This window comes from Eurosta solidaginis, chromosome 2 (genome assembly GCF_040869045.1).
Source record: "Eurosta solidaginis isolate ZX-2024a chromosome 2, ASM4086904v1, whole genome shotgun sequence".
NCBI classification, from domain to species: Eukaryota; Metazoa; Arthropoda; class Insecta; order Diptera; family Tephritidae; genus Eurosta; species Eurosta solidaginis.
The window spans coordinates 241,116,067-241,133,118 of NC_090320.1; the positions used below are offsets into that span (position 1 = coordinate 241,116,067).

At 33.8% G+C, this 17,052-nt stretch overlaps 1 protein-coding gene across 7 annotated transcripts in view; it reads right to left on the reverse strand.

Moving 5' to 3' along the window:
- Positions 1-1,458: 1,458 nt before the first annotated feature.
- Positions 1,459-17,052, reverse strand: part of LOC137240730 (uncharacterized) — a 66,322-nt gene continuing 50,728 nt past the window's right edge. For 6 of the 7 annotated variants that reach the window (XM_067767359.1, XM_067767358.1, XM_067767357.1 and 3 more), the window contains 2 exons: positions 3,483-3,651; positions 1,459-1,952 (listed from right to left, as the gene is read on the reverse strand). In XM_067767359.1, coding sequence (XP_067623460.1) covers positions 1,789-1,952; positions 3,483-3,651 — 333 coding nt within the window. In that variant the 3' untranslated portion in view covers positions 1,459-1,788. Of the gene's footprint in view, positions 1,953-3,482; positions 3,652-17,052 lie in introns of those variants that run through there. The other variant, XR_010949814.1, reaches the window with a different exon arrangement.

The window sequence follows — 17,052 nt, forward strand, 5'->3', positions numbered from 1 at the left end:
TAAACACGTTTTATAGGCTATATCCAATGTGATTCACTCCAGGGTATGTATGGGATAGGGCCCCAAACTTTAGGAAATGTCAAACATTTTACACTGAAAGAAAAACACGGGTAAAATCAACCGAAATACCGGTCAAGTCAACCGAAATTTCTGTCAATTTTTATCCATCGCAACAAGATGTTGAATTAACTGCGCACAAATCGTTGATTCATAATTGATCTTTTTAGTAGTCAAATGAACAAAAAAGTTGTTGCGACAGCTTTGTACGAAAGTACGTATATTGCCATATACGCATGCTTGCTACATACCTATACATACATATGTACGCACTTACTAACCGAACTTCAATTGTGCGTACATCAAATATGATGGCACATATTAAACATTACACTTTATTATTTTGTTTTATTAAACGCACTTTCACCAAATTTTATATTTTATAATTTATTTAATTTATAGTTTTGAACTTCGATTTGCAAATAGAAATGAAAATAGTAGTCACAAAACTGATTCTCAATTCTTTCAGTTGTAGCTCAGCTCATTCTCAATTTCTTCTCTTGCATGTAGTTCCCACCCTTGATTGTTTCGAACTTGTAGTATAAATGTTTGACATACCATTTTAAATAGAGAACTTGTAAGTTATAGAAAAGTAAAGAATCAAATCGCAGGAAGGTAATTCACCCCTGGAGTAACTTAACATGTAATTCGGTAAGTTTAATTTTCGTGACACCTTAAATTGAAACGATTCCAAAACAACTCAAACCTCTATGTTGTCGGAAACATCAACATTAAAAAGGATGTTTTTTATTATGTTATTAGATTCGTTCGCGTGAGTGAAAATTCGTAAAAACTTGAACAAAATGTTACTAACCTTGGAAAAATTCTGTTCGTTCAAACAAAACTTTTGCAACAAGAGGGCGCAATTTTGCATTTCGCTTAGAGGAGAAGTTGAAAATTGTACCCGATAAAAAGGTGACCCGGTATCTCATAATTTTTGGCACAATAGATTCAGAAAAGGGGTTTTTCGTTTTGTATTGATAACTGAAAACTACCTTTTTGTTGTTTTCCCATTTTGTGTGTTTTTTTTCCATTTGGTGGTTTTCTTATTTTGGTGTTTTTTTTTAACAAGTGGCACCATCGTCATAAGTACAAAGTAGAGAGCGCAGTGAGCGTAAAATTCTCTTTGAAATTTGCTCATGTATTGACTGTTGTTCGATGTTTAAATGACCTGTGAGATCAGTTGTGTTAACAGAGAAATAAGTTAGATTGATAAGGAATCAATCAATTTTTCAGAATTTTGTTAACTTAAGAGCGACAATTTTTGTTCTGTTGAAATGACTAAACTAATTTCTTCGCTTGACAAAGAACTCGGTCGAATTAACCATAATTTGATCAATTTCACCGAATCTCCGTTAAGTCAAGAACAACAGAACCGATTTGTTGATTTTACTAGCACAATTTCTTTCAATGTAGTTTTAGTTTTATTTCTTCTTAATTCACTCAACTATTTTTGTTTTGCTTTAATTTTTAAACAAAATAGTATTGTAACGTATGTAACATTTTAACAATAGTTTTAGTATACTTTATAACAAATTCAACAATTGATCAACATGCCATACGCAAACTAGCACTTTAAAATATTTTATTTACATTGAACTCCTTTGTAAAACATTTTGAAAGTGCTCGTATGGTATGTCGTGATAAACATATGTAATATTCTTTAGTGATTAACAAAATATATAACTTTATAACAATAAATACGAGTTAAACTCGTAATAACAATACATGTTAATTCGCATGTATACGATAACCATTGTGGCGCCGCTTCAAAGTGTTACCATTGAAATCACTTTTTTGTATAAGTTTTGCTGAAGCTGGGCCTAGTTGTACGCCTCGTAGGTGAGCAGTTTTCTCTGTTGTTTGTAAAACAATAAATCCTTTGGCTGCAAGTTCTACAAGTTGAAGTGACATTAATGTGTAATTATATTGCATTCATTATTATACTCAGCTGAGCAGAGCTCACAGAGTATATTAACTTTGTTCGAATAACGGTACCCCGTAACGGCATAAACTAATCGAGATAGATATAGACTTCTATATATTAAAATTATCTGGGCGAAACACGATAACTTGAGTAAATTTCGAGGTATCTTAATGAAATTTGGTATGTAGGTTCCTGGGCACTCATTTCAGATCGCTATTTAAAATGATCGAAATCGGACTATAACCACGCTCACTTTTTCGATATCGAAAATTTCGAAAAACAGAAAAAGTGCGATAATTCATTACCAAAGACAGATACAACGATGAAACTTGGTAGGTGGGTTGACCTTATGACGCAGAATAGAAAATTAGTAAAATTTTGGACAATGGCCGTGGCACCGCTCACTTTTAAAAGAAGGTAGTTTAAAACTTAAAAAAAAAAACAAAATTTTAAAGTAACATTTTACCAAAAAATGTAATATCTTTACAGTATATAAGTAAATTATGTCAAAATTCAACTCCAGCAATAACATAGTGTAACAAAATACAAAAATAAAAGAAAATTTAAAAATGGGCGTGGCTCCGCTTTTTTCATTTAATTTGTCTAGAATACTTTTAATGCCACAAGTCGAACAAAAATTTACCAATCCTTGTGAAATTTGGTAAGGGCATAGCTTCTATGACGGTAGCTGTTTTCTGTGAAATGGGCGAAAACGGCTGAAGCCACGCCCAGTTTTTATACACATTCTGTCCTTCCGCTCGGCCGTTAACACGATAACTTGAGCAAAAATCGATATATCTTTACTGAACTTAGTTCACCTACTTATCTGAACCCTTTTTATCTTGGTAATAAAAATGGGCGAAATCCGACTATGACCACGCCCACTTTTTCGATATCGAAAATTTCGAAAAATGAAAAAAATGCCATAATTCTATACCAAATACCAAAAAAGGGATGAAAAATGGTGATTTGATTGGTTTTTTGACGCAAAATATAACTTTGGAAAAAACTTTCTAAAATGGGTGTGCCACCTACCATATTAAGTAGAAGAAAATGAAAAAGTCCTGCAGGGCGAAATCAAAAGCCCTTGGAATCATGGCAGGAATACTGTTTGTGGTATTACATATATATATAAATTGGCGGTACCCGACAGATGACGTTCTGGGTCACCCTGGTCCACATTTTGGTCGATATCTCGAAAACGCCTTCACATATAGAACTTAGGGCTAATCGCTTTTAAAATACTCATTAACACCTTTCATTTGAATCCCATATCGTACAAACACATTCTAGAGTCACCCCTGGTCCACCTTTATGGCGATTTCTCGAAAAAGCGTCCACCTATAGAACTATGGCCCACTCCCTTTTAAAATACTCTTTACTCTGGTTATTTTCCCTAATTTTGTCTCCAAAGCTCTCAGCTGAGTATGTAATGTTCGGTTACACCCGAACTTAGCCTTCCTTACTTTTTTTTTATGATCGTGTATTTTATACTTACTTAATAGAGCATAGAATGCTTTGGCAGCTTGCTTTCGTGACATCTTAGTTGGTTTGAAAATACATTCAACATATATCTCGTCTCCCAGTACCTTTTCTGTTCGCCACAAATTTAACAACTTGACCATGATGTCGAAAGCGCCACATTCATCTTGTTCGTTGTTAATTGCCTAAGTAAAATTGTAGGAAAATACCACAGATGCTTACGATTCTTTTTACAGGAGCTCTTACAAACTTTCACTTATTTGGTTACGCTTAAATAGGCTCAATAACTTAATAAGATCCGAAAATAGCTAAAGATTCATCAGACGGTATTTAATAAAAAAGGAATGAGTTATGGAATTAGCTTCGATTTTCATCGTGAACTAAAATCATTATCAATTTTCAATGAGGACCGAATAATCGAGTTCTTAACTGGACCCGGGATTGTCTTAAGAACCGTATCGGGTTGTCGGGACTGTTTTAGGATTGTGTTCGATATAATTTCTGGCCTATGTTACTGAGTGGCTGTATGAGGATCATTTCGAAGCTATTTATTCTTGAATAGTTTAGTAATGGTTTTTCTTATAATTTAGGGATTATTTCAGGATAATTTCACTATTTTTGGAACATTTTAAAGTTTTTTTAGAATAATTTTGGAATGACTACATGAGTTTTTCTGGGATTGTCCTAAGGATCATGTGAGGATTTCGGGACCATTTTGAAAATCCAGAGTTTCCGGAGTATTTCTGGTTAACTTCGGGATACTTTCAGAATTATGCCTGGATCGCTTTGTACTATAAAAAAAAAATATAGAAATAAATCTTTCGAGCGATTTACCACCTGGTAACATTACGGGCTCATTCAGTCTATGTGAGGTCCTCACGGACCGGCTAGTTCAACCTAACCTAACCCCCGAAGAGCTTCTCTTCCAATTTGTTGTGGTCCTTTTAATTTTTGCCAGTAAATTGGTGGGACATGTTTTATGCCGACTCCGAACATCAAATGCAAAGCAGATGATTTTTCACCGAGAAGCTTTCCATGGCACACTAGGAGTATTTGCCAAATCACTGCCGAGGGGCAACCCCGCTTAGAAAAACTATATTTAAATATTAAATGTTGCTTTTCCCAGGACTTGAACCCAGGAAATTCGGTGTGGTAGGCGGAGCACGGTATCACCACACCACATCGGCCGTTTTGTATTACTGTCGGACTATCTCCGAATCATTTCGGAATTCTTTGAGGTATTATGGGATCATGTGTTTTTTTTAGGATTTTGGGTTGGTTTTTTAGAATAATTTCGTGATTGGGTTCGGGATGATTTCGTGGCCGTTTGAGTCTTTGTTCGGGATCATGGTGAGATGGTTTACAGGATCATTTCGGGATTGTTTTGGACTCATTCAGAACTATTTCGAATCGTTTCCGATATTTCCAGATTTTTTTCTGTAATTTTCGGTATTGGTTTTGGCTTCATTTCACCACTATTTCGGGGTCATTTCAGGGCTACGTGCTAATCACAACAGGACTAACTCGGAAGCAAATTAATTTTGTTATCATTTCGCTACTGACTCGGGATCATTTCGAAATTCTTTTGAGGATTATATCAGAAGTGTTTCGTGATTTTTTCTGGTTTTGTGTCGGAATTATTGCCGCTCCCACTGTAAACATGTTTTTTTTTTTTTAATTCTGAGTATTCAGTCAGTAGGTCAAAAATATGATTATGGTTCACATACAACCACAAAAATAACAGGTAATTGTTGAGGTTAGTTTGGATCTAGATCAGTTTAAAAATCAAGATTTTAAAAACTGTTTTGAGAAGTGGGATTTTATCCTAAAAAAAATTAAATAAAAAAATTTTAAACACTTCCTTTATATAAATGGACAAAAAAAGCGCTTGCCAAACACTGCCGGGAGCGACCCCGCTTAGAAAAATTTTCTTCTAATTTAAAAACCTTATTTCTAAAATTTTGATGTTGCTTTGACCTGGGTGCGAACCCAGGGCATACGGTGTGGTAGGCGGAGCACGCTACCATCACACCACGGTGGCCGCCATCCTTATATCAAGACATATTCTTGCTAAACTTTGATTTTTAAATTTTGACATAGAAATTGCAAAAATATTTATGAGAAGTAAAAATATAAAAGTAGAGCGCACCGCACATTACTTTGATTTGAAAGTTGGTAGGAAAGGATAGGAGTCAATCAATTGCGCTGCACCTTTATATTTTTACTTCTCATAAATATTTTTGCAATTTCTATGTCAAAATTTAAAAATCAAAGTTAAGCAAGAAAATGTCTTTATATAAGGAGACATTTTTCGCAAATTTTTTTCTATTTATATAAAGGAAGTACTTAAAAATATTTTATTTTAATTTCTCCTTTTCTTACATTTTCTCGGTGTCTTAACCTATCTGTTAAGTTTTACGCTTGTAGCTCAATGAGAACTTACATAAAATTCAATCCCAAAATTCCCTACGTTCTGTTTGATTTTTCTAAATATCTCAGTATCTAAACTTTTTGTATTGTGTGACGGCTATCATCGACCTCTGAATTAAGCTGTAAATTCTTAGCCTCTAGCTCATCGAGAAGTTACTTAAAACCCGGTTTCACATTTCCAAATTATTATCTAATTTTTTCGATCCGTGCGAGAACTAACGGAATTTTTTCTCCTTTTGTTCCTTTGTCACGGTGTCTTAACCTGTCTCTGAGGTTTCATGGTTGTAGCTCAATGAGAAGTTACTTTAAAATCGATCTCAAAACACCAAATTACCAAATTCTTATCTAAATATTTCGATCCGTGCGCTACCAAACGGAATTTTTTCTCCTTTTCTTAAATTTTTTCGGCGTCTTATCCTATCTGTGAAGTTTTACAGTTGTAGATCAATGAGAACTTACATAAAAATCAATCCCAAAATTCCCTCCGTTTCGTACGATTTTTCTAAATATCTCATCCCGTGCGCCCCTAGCGAATCTTTTCGTATCGTGTCATCGGCTGTCATCGACCTCTGAATTAAGTTTGAAATTTCAAGTCTCTAGCTCGTCGAGAAGTTACTTAAAAGCTGGTTTGAATATTTTCAAATTCTTATCTAATTATTTCGATCCGTGCGCCACCTAACGGATTTTTTCCCCTTTTGTTGTATTGTCACGAGGTTCTAACCTATGTGTTAAGTTTCACGTTTGTAGCTCAATGAGAAGTTACTTAAAAATCGATTGCAAGATTTGCATGGTTTGAAAATTTTCAAATTCTTATCTAATTATTTCGATCCGTGCGCCACCTAACGGAATTTTTTCTCCTTTTGTTCCTTTGTCACGGTGTCTTAACCTTTCTCTGAGGTTTCATGTGTGTAGCGCAATGAGAATTTACTTTAAAATCGATCTCAAAACAACAAATTTCCAAATTCTTATCTAAATATTTCGATCCGTGCGCCACCTAATGCAGAGCAGAGCTCACAGAGTATATTAACTTTGATTGGATAACGGTTGGTTGTACAGGTATAAAGGAATCGAGATAGATATAGACTTACATATATCAAAATCATCAGTATCGAAAAAAAATTTGATTGAGCCATGTCCGTCCGTCCGTCCGCCCGTCCGTCTGTCCGTTAACACGATAACTTGAGTAAATTTTGAGGTATCTTGATCAAATTTGGTATGTAGATTCCTGGGCACTCATCTCAGATCGCTATTTAAAATGAACGATATCGGACTATAACCACGCCCACTTTTTCGATATCGAAAATTTCGAAAAACCGAAAAAATGCGATAATTCATTGCCAAAGGCGGTTAAAGCGATGAAACTTGGTAGATGGGTTGGCGTTATGACGCAGAATAGAAAATTAGTAAGATTTTGGACAATGGGCGTGGCACCGCCCACTTTTACAAGAAGGTAATTTAAAAGTTTTTCAAGCTGTAATTTGACAGTCGTTAAAGATATCATGATGAAATTTGGCAGGAACGTTACTACTATTACTATATATGTGCTAAATAAAAATTAGCAAAATTGGATGAAGAACACGCCCACTTTTTAAAAAAAAATTTTTTTTAATTCTAATTTTAACAAAAAATTTAATATCTTTACTGTATATAAGTAATTTAAGTCAAAATTCAACTCCAGTAATGATATGATGCAACAAAATACAAAAATAAAAGCAAATTTCAAAATGGGCGTGGCTCCGCCCATTTTCATTTAGTTTGTCTAGAATACTTTTAATGTCATAAGTCGAACAAAAATTTACCAATCCTTCTCAAATTTGGTAGGGGCATAGATTCTATGACGGTAACTGTTCTCTGTGAAAATGGGCGAAATCGGTGGAAGCCACGCCCAGTTTTTATACACAGTCCACCGTCTGTCCTTCCGCTCGGCCGTTAACACAATCACTTGAGCAAAAACCGATATATCTTTACTAAACTTAGCCCATGTACTTATCTGAACTCACTTTATCTTGGTATAAAAAATCCGACCATAACCACGCCCACTTTATCGATATCGAAAATTACGAAAAATGAAAAAATTCCATAATTCTATACCAAATACGAAAAAAGGGATGAAACATGGTAACTGGATTGGTTTATTGACACAAAATATAACTTTGGAAAAAACTTTGTAAAATGGGTGTGACACCTACCATATTAAGTAGAAGAAAATGAAAAAGTTCTACAAGGCGAAATCAACAGCCCTTGGAATCTTGGCAGGAATACTGTTAGTGGTATTGCATATATAAATAAATTAGCAGTACCCGACAGATGATTTTCTGGATCACCTGGTCCTCATTTTGGTCGATATCGCGAGAACGCCCTCACATATACATCTAAGGGCCACTCGCTATTAAAACCCTCATTAATACCTTTAATTTGATATCCATATCGTACAAACACATTCTAGAGTCACCCCTGGCCCACCCTAATGGCGATATCTCGAAAAGGCGTCCACCTATAGACCTAATGCCCACTCCCTCTTAAAATGCTCAGTAACACCTTTCGTTTGATACCCATATCGTACAAACATTCTAGAGTCACCCCTGGCCCACCCTAATGGCGATATCTCGAAAAGGCGTCCACCTATAGACCTAATGTCCACTCCCTCTTAAAATGCTCAGTAACACCTTTCGTTTGATACCCATATCGTACAAACATTCTAGAGTCACCCCTGGCCCACCCTAATGGCGATATCTCGAAAAGGCGTCCAGCTATAGACCTAATGCCCACTCCCTCTTAAAATGCTCAGTAACACCTTTCGTTTGATACCCATATCGTACAAACATTCTAGAGTCACCCCTGGCCCACCCTAATGGCGATATCTCGAAAAGGCGTCCACTGTAGGGTTCTTATAATCTTTATTCAACTTTGTATTTTAGTTACTTTGAACTTTTTAATTTTTAAATGTATTATCAATATTTTAAGTTTCAATAATGATTTTCAATTTTCAAAAATTTTCATGGTTGTAAAAAAATAAAAAAATATTGACGTATATTTTTAGGCGGTTTAAAAAATATAATTTAAATTTTTACTATAAAATAAAAACGTAGTTTCAATAACTACAATTGGCGATCTCTGCCTATTTTAAAAATTTAACTTGGTGTGGTGGAATTATCAAAAACGTTTTTATTTTGAGGTCATATTTGACCAAGATAATTCAGACGGCTGTTCAATTCGATAAAAATCGCAATATAGTGCACAACGCCACCAATTATAAAATTTGTATTTAAAAAAAACTAAATAAACAATATAACTCAATGAAAAGTATATATGTACGCAATTTAAGTCGTATCATAATCGACATTTGCTTCTAACACCTGCTATGCATTTTTGATTTGGAACCTATAAGTTCTTTGAACAAAAGTCATTTATGCGTTTGTGCGAATGAAACGTTCTATTAAAATATTTAACTTAATTAAATCACATACAATTAACGAAAGTTATTAAAAAGGAGGTCCACATTTGTCAAATGCAAATGCTTCAAAACTGTGAAACCAGCATCAATCAATGTGTCAGAGGCTCAATCCTTTCTAAAGCCATTGCATAATTTCATCAATCAATTTCAAAGCCATTGCATAAACACAACTGTTATTTTGGAGTTCCCTGATTGAGCAGCTAAAACATCAAAAGCCATTGCATTAACAGCAACAAACTGCACATTCACAGCAAGTATTTTGGTGAACAGTTATATTTATATTATATGTGTTTGTGTATGTATACTAATATATAGATATATTATTATTGTTATTGTAAACTCTCTCTTTATAGAATTACTAGTTTATTTTACTTTTTTGTTAGTTAATTTTTTTTCATTTAATTTAATATGATTCGTTCACCACAACATACAACGCAAACATCTACATTTACTAACAATTTAAACGACACTTTGATAGATTTACCACATGACACTTCTCAACAACAAATTACAAATCCATATGCAAATGTTACTCAAAATGAAATTTTGTCAGTTTCAGTAAAACTTCCACAATTTAGTACTAAAAACATTACACAAGAAAACACTAAATACGAACACATCATTACAGCACTTCCGCAGGAAGTGATAATAACTATTTTGGATTTTATCCAAAATCCCCCCATTAATAACAAATTTACTGAACTTAAAAAAGTGTTGATAGAAAGACATTCACTTAGCGAAAATTCGAAACTTGATAAAACTTTAAACGATTCTGAGATGGGTGATCGTAAGCCATCAGAATTTTATCGTTCATTAATTATATTAGCCGGATCAAATTTTAGTGAAAATATTTTAAAGAAAATTTGGATGCGTAAACTTCCTAAAAATTTGAGTATGATTTTGGCTAGTTGGAGTTCTAATAATATTACCGAATTAACAAAATTAGCAGATAATATTTGGGAAGTGATAAACAAAAATGAAGTATTTTCGGTTAATAATTTTTCGGATACAAAAGTACAAAATTCTGTTGTTGAAAACTTGGTTAAAACCACCTCTTTGGTGAGTGAAAATTTTCAGAAACTTTCTTTGGAGTTAGGTGAAATTAAAACAGAAATGTATCGGAATCAATCTAGGTCGCGTTCTAATCCTAGAAACAATTTTAGAAATTCTTTTAGGCGTCGATCTAACTCGAGTAATAATCCAAATTGGTTGTGTAGATTTCACTACAAATTTGGAAATAATGCTAGAAGTTGTGAACATCCTTGTTCTTATAACAAAAAACAAGGACTCAACAAACTGAATTCTTCCGTTGTTGCAGCGACGAACAACGGAAACTTAGAATTTTCGACGCGTCGCTTATTTATTTTTGATAGAGAAAACAAACAAAATCTTTTAATTGATAGTGGAGCAGAAATTTCGGTACTACCCGCGTCTAAATTTCCTCATATGAAACGTTCAGACATAATTCTCACTGCAGCTAATGGCTCCACAATTGCCACTTACAGGGCATTTTTTAAGTAATACGAACGTGGCCAAATGGCCACGTAGTAGTCCGCCGTGGCCACGTAGTAATCATAATCTGGCCACAAATAAATTTCGAAAATGCGTGAACAACACCTAACTGAAATAATGTCAGAAATTTTCTGAACATACATGATTTCCCCAAAATGTCAACAAATATATAACTTGCTAATTCTAATAAAGTTTTTGGTACTAATCGAAGAAATTTATCAACGAATGAATGATAGTTAGAGATGGGAAAGGGGTAAATACCCAAATGGTAAATACACGGTAAATTGGTTATACATGGTAAAAATGGGTAAAGTCCCAAATATTTACCCAAAATAAATACCCACGACGGCCACCGTGGTGTGATGGTAGCGTGCTCCGCCTACCACACCGGATGCCCTGGGTTCAAACCCCGGGCAAAGCAACATCAAACATTTTAGAAATAAGGTTTTTCAATTAGAAGAAATTTTCTCTAAGCGGGGTCGCCCCTCGGCAGTGTTTGGCAAGCGCTCCGGGTGTATTTCTGCCATGAAAAGCTCTCAGTGAAAACTCATCTGCCATGCAGATGCCGTTCGGAGTCGGCATAAAATCATGTAGGTCCCGTCCGGCCAATTTGTAGGGAAAATCAAGAGGAGCACGACGCAAATTGGAAGAGAAGCTCGGCCTTAGATCTCTTCGGAGGTTATCGCGCCTTACATTTATTTATTTATTTTTAAGGGTAAAAATAATCTTTTGGAAAATATGGGAAACCAACACACAAATTCATTCCAAAATGTATCCAATTTGTCCTATATTGGTGGGTAGTTATCCATTATTCTATCGGTTGAATTAGTTTTAATCTGTAATCCAGCATTTTTCAAAAATATTTAGCCAATAATGCATGCCGTTGCAAATATTTAAGTTTACCCAGTAAACATTTTGAGTCGAAAAAGAGTCGGAAAAATATCTAAATTGGAGCCTTTACAGCCGGTATGTGCTCATTTGGGAGGCCGAAACCAATGTATTTCCTTCTTGCAATGGTCGTCCCATATGAGCCTATTAACGTAAATCATTTGAGCCTAAAAAAGATGCTTATACAATAGGGCGGGTCGATTTAAAAATCGCTCATTGCTCTGTTAAAATCGTATTCTAGGGATCAAAATAAGGAACTTTGACGAAGGAAGCATACCTCTAAAACGAATTCTGATGTCCCTTTGGGTCGAACTTTTTGGTAGGGGCAATTTTAATTCTACCTGCTGTGTCTTGTGGTGGCTTAAAAACAACAACACAAGTAATTTTACGATCTGCAATTGTGTCACAGTGATACCTTCATTTTTTAAAATGGTTGAATAAAAAACCCACACAACTATGTTTACGACATGCAAATGCATCACAGTGATGCCTTGCTTTTAAAAGGGGGTTGTAAAAACGCTAATTTCTAATAATTTTTTAATTTCTTTTCTATTACTAAGTTAAATTCATTTTTTCATTTACATATGTTCTGACTAAATAAATTTCTAAAGAGAAAAATAAACTCCAAAAAGGAAAAAAAACATAAGCATTTCAAAGTGGGATTTTTCAAAATTTGCAAGTTCGACCCAAAGGGGGGGGGGGGGGGGGGGCATCAGAATTCGTTTTAGAGGTATGGTTCCTTCGGCAAAGTTTCTTATTTTGATCCCTAGAATATGATTTTCACAGATCAATGGGCGATTTTTTTGCCTCCCCATAAATCGACCCGGCCTATTATACAATAAAAGAATAGGAAGGGTAAAAATAATGTACAAATGTAATTCATTTTGTATTAAAATGAACAGTGATCGTAACAAAGTTTCAAAATTTGTTCCAAACTCGCTGTGACGAACATAAATAGTTGATAAATGATAATTTTTGCATGCAAGATTAGGAGCTTTTAGGCCGTTAAATAAAAGGCAAAAATTAAATTTTCTTTTACCCTCCTACGCGTTTCGACGCTTTTCTGATTCCTATATTGCCCACTTATTTTGGATTCGTTTCGGATTCTTAAATTATGAGCGCCGTGAGCCTGTTTGTTTGGGTAAATATGTGTCCCTTATAAATATTCTCTTACAGTTCTGGAGTTTAATATGGTTCAAAAGCTTCAAAAATGCTATCACATTAGAGTCTTTTATGACTCCGATTTGATGAAATTATAAACAAACGAAAAATATTAGAATTAGTAAACTAGGCAGCTCCGGAAAAAAACTCTGAAATTTTTCTGCGACAATTTATTCTAAATAAATAATTAACTCAACTAATACTTATTTCATTTCTATCTTATCCTCATGTGAGTTTTATCACATTCTCCCCTATGTTTTCCGCTTCGGATATATGTCAAAAATTCTTCCTAAAAGCCCTGAAGTAGTGTCATTAAAAGGCTCAAAATTAGCAGTATATGACGCCAATAAGGCTCATATATGATATCGGAAGAAGGTCATATAGCATTCGCTTCAGGTTCCTAAATGAGTTCATAACGAGTGCAAACGATCCAAAGTTTGGACTCCTTTCAGACTAATTGTTGACTCCGAGTGTTTGTTGGGTTGTTTGTTTAAAATAAAAACGAAATTTTTTTAATTTCAAATGGCGTATAAATTTAATTGCTGAATTGTAATTCCAAGCAGCCTCGATTCAAACGATTTTTAAATACGCAAAAAAAGATACAAAAAAGGAATATTCCGGGTATTTTCCCGGTATTTACCCATAAAAATGGTAAATACCCGGTAGAATCCCAACTCTAATGATAGTTCATCAAATATACTATCAATGAGGATTTATATGGAAAAGAACATAGGTACTCACGACTTCCGTGACATATATAAATTCTACAAATTCTGCACGTGCTCGATGATTTTTTGTCAGCATATAATAAAAAAATTTTGGCCAAGTATGTAATAAGTTGGATATGAAAAATAACTATTCCTGGGATTACTTGTTTTATTGCAAATGTTTTGGTATGAGTGAGTCACAACCACGGTTGCCACAGCATGTTTTTTTTTTTGACCAAAAATGGCAATATTCAAAAGCTGACCGGTATGGTCAGTCATGTCGAGGAGATATTTTTCTTTTGGCCACCTAGTGAAAAATCCTTAAAAAATGCCCTGGCCACTTACGGTAAAAGGCTTTTAAACGTAAATTTGGGTTTAAGACGTGAATTTCCGTTTACATTTTTGATTGCAGATATAGCCAAGCCAATAATTGGCGCTGATTTTCTTTGTAAATATGGTCTTCTTATAGACATTAAACATAAACGTTTAGTAGATCCATTAACCAATCTCTCAGTTAATACAGTATCCTACTTTTGTGATATTCCACTACCGAAATTATTTGTGGTTGACAATAAATTTACAAAATTATTAAAAGAGTTTCCGTCACTTATTTCTGAACCAGATTATACTAAACCTGTTAAACATACAACAGTACATCGACTTGTAACAGAAGGTAATCTTCCATTTTCTAAGCCCAGGCGCTTAGATCCGGTAAAATACAAAGTCGCGAAAACGGAGTTTGATTTCTTAGTTAAAACAGGCATTTGTCGACCTTCAAATTCTTCAGTAGCATCACCACTTCACCTTGTACCTAAAAAAGAGTAGAATGATTGGCGTCCATGTGGTGATTTTAGAAGATTGAATATTGTAACTGTTCCCGATCGTTATCCCTTACCTCACATTCAAGATTTTAATATGAACCTTCATAATAAAAATATATTTTCAAAATTAGATTTAGTTAGGGCATATCACCAAATTCCTATGGCTGAAGAAGATATTTATAAAACTGCTATTACAACTCCTTTCGGTATGTTTGAATTCATGAGAATGCCTTTCGGACTTAGAAATTCTGCACAAACCTTTCAACGATTCATAAATGAGGTAGTAGGTGACTTAGATTTTGTATATGCTTACATCGACGACTTACTTATTGCAAGTACAGACGAAGAACAACATTTAAAAGATTTACGTATCCTTTTTCAACGCCTTACAGAGTACGGTGTAAGTAAATGTACTTTTGGTGTAACGAATATAGATTTTTTAGGACATAACATTTCTGGAATAGGTATTCGACCTTCCGATGAAAAGGTATCAGCTATTTGCAATTTCGAACGTCCAAAATCAGTTAAGCAGGCACAGAAATTTATTGGTATGGTAAATTATTATCATAGATACATTCCAAAACTAGCAGAATTTACAAACAAAATTTATGATCTAATTAGCAAAGTAAATAAGAAACGTGACAAAACTTTGGTATGGGATGAGAATTCGAATGAAGCTTTTGAATGCATTAAAGATAAATTTGCATCTACGATATTGTTAAATCATTTTAACAAAGATGCTAAATTATCTTTAACAGTAGATGCATCTAACACAGCGATTGGGGGCGTTATACAACAAAATTACAATAATAAAATTGAGCCCATTGCATTCTTTTCTAAAAAACTTTCTCCAACTGAAATTAAGTATAGTGCTTTTGATAGGGAATTATTGGCGATTTATTTAAATATAAAACATTTTAGATACCTTTTGGAAGGACGACAATTTACAGTTTATACGGACCATAAATCTTTGACTACTGCTTTAAATTCAAAAACAGAACGAAGTCCTAGACAAACGAGACACTTGGAATTTATAGCACAATTTACTGATGACATACAATACATTAAAGGAGAATCCAATGTTGTAGCAGATACACTATCTAGAGCTTTTGAGGTTAATGCAATATATAATACAGAACTGAATTTTAAAATTTTACAAACTGAACAACAAAAAGATGATGACTTAAATCAACTTGTATCTGATTCTCAATATCTAAATTTAAAGTTAATTAATATTCCCATTTTAAATTTTGATATTTGGTGTGAAATTTCAGGAGAAACTCCTAGGCCATTTGTACCGAATAATTTGCGAAAGGCAGTATTTGATATTTTATATGGAATAGCACATCCGGGTACAAGAGCTACACGACGGCTCATAGTTAAAAAATATTATTGGCCTAATATGAATAAGGATATTAATATTTGGTCAAAAGAGTGTCTTAATTGTCAAAAGTCTAAAGTTTATCGTCATACAAAATCCCCTGTTGTCAAAATTCAAATTCCCAATAATAGATTTGAACACATCCATTTAGATATAGTTGGACCATTACCTATTTCAAAAGGACATCGCTATATTTTAACGATTATTGAAAGATTTACCCGTTGGCCTGAGGCATATGCATTAAAAGATATTTCAGCAACTACAATTGCAAATAAATGTTTTAGAGAATATATTTCTCGGTTTGGAGTTCCGTTAAAGATAACAACTGATCAAGGTAGCCAATTTACATCGAAATTGTTTTCAGAGTTAACTAAATTACTTGGTAGTCACCAAATTACAACATCCGCATATCACCCTCAAGGAAATGGTATGGTTGAAAGGTTTCATAGACAATTAAAGACTACTATAATAGCTAGAGAGGACACAAATAATTGGTATGACGAGTTACCTGTCATATTACTTGGTTTGCGATCTATTTACAAAGAAGATATTTCGGCTACACCAGCGGAAATGGTTTTCGGTCAGAATTTACGTTTTCCAGGGCGAACTTGTTGTGCCATCAGCTAAAAATTTCTCATCAACTGAAGTTTTAAGTAATTTACGTGAACATTTTCGAAATGTTAGATCAAATTTAAGTCATCATAAAGATGCTGATACTGGAATTTATGTTCCAAAAGATCTTCAAACTTGTAAATTTGCATTCGTTCGAGTCATTAATAAACATTCATTACAACAACCATATGAAGGACCTTACAAAATTGGGGAAAAAGACCAAAAATGGTTTAAACTTGAAATAGATAATAATATTAAAACTGTTCCTATTGATAGATTAAAACCTGCAATAATTGAGATAACAGGCACAAACAACACCAAGAATTTACATAAAAAGAGAGTTACATTCAATTTGTTTAACGATAAATTTTCTTGAAGGGGGAGTAATGTAGGGTTCTTATAATCTTTATTCAAGTATGTATTTTAGTTACTTTAAACTTTTTAATTTTTAAATGTATTATCAATATTTTAAGTTTCAATAATGATTTTCAATTTTCAAAAATTTTCATGGTTGTAAAAAAATAAAAAAATATTGACGTATATTTTTAGGCGGTTTAAAAAATATAATTTAAATTTTTACTATAAAATAAAAACGTAGTTTCAATAACTACATCCACCTA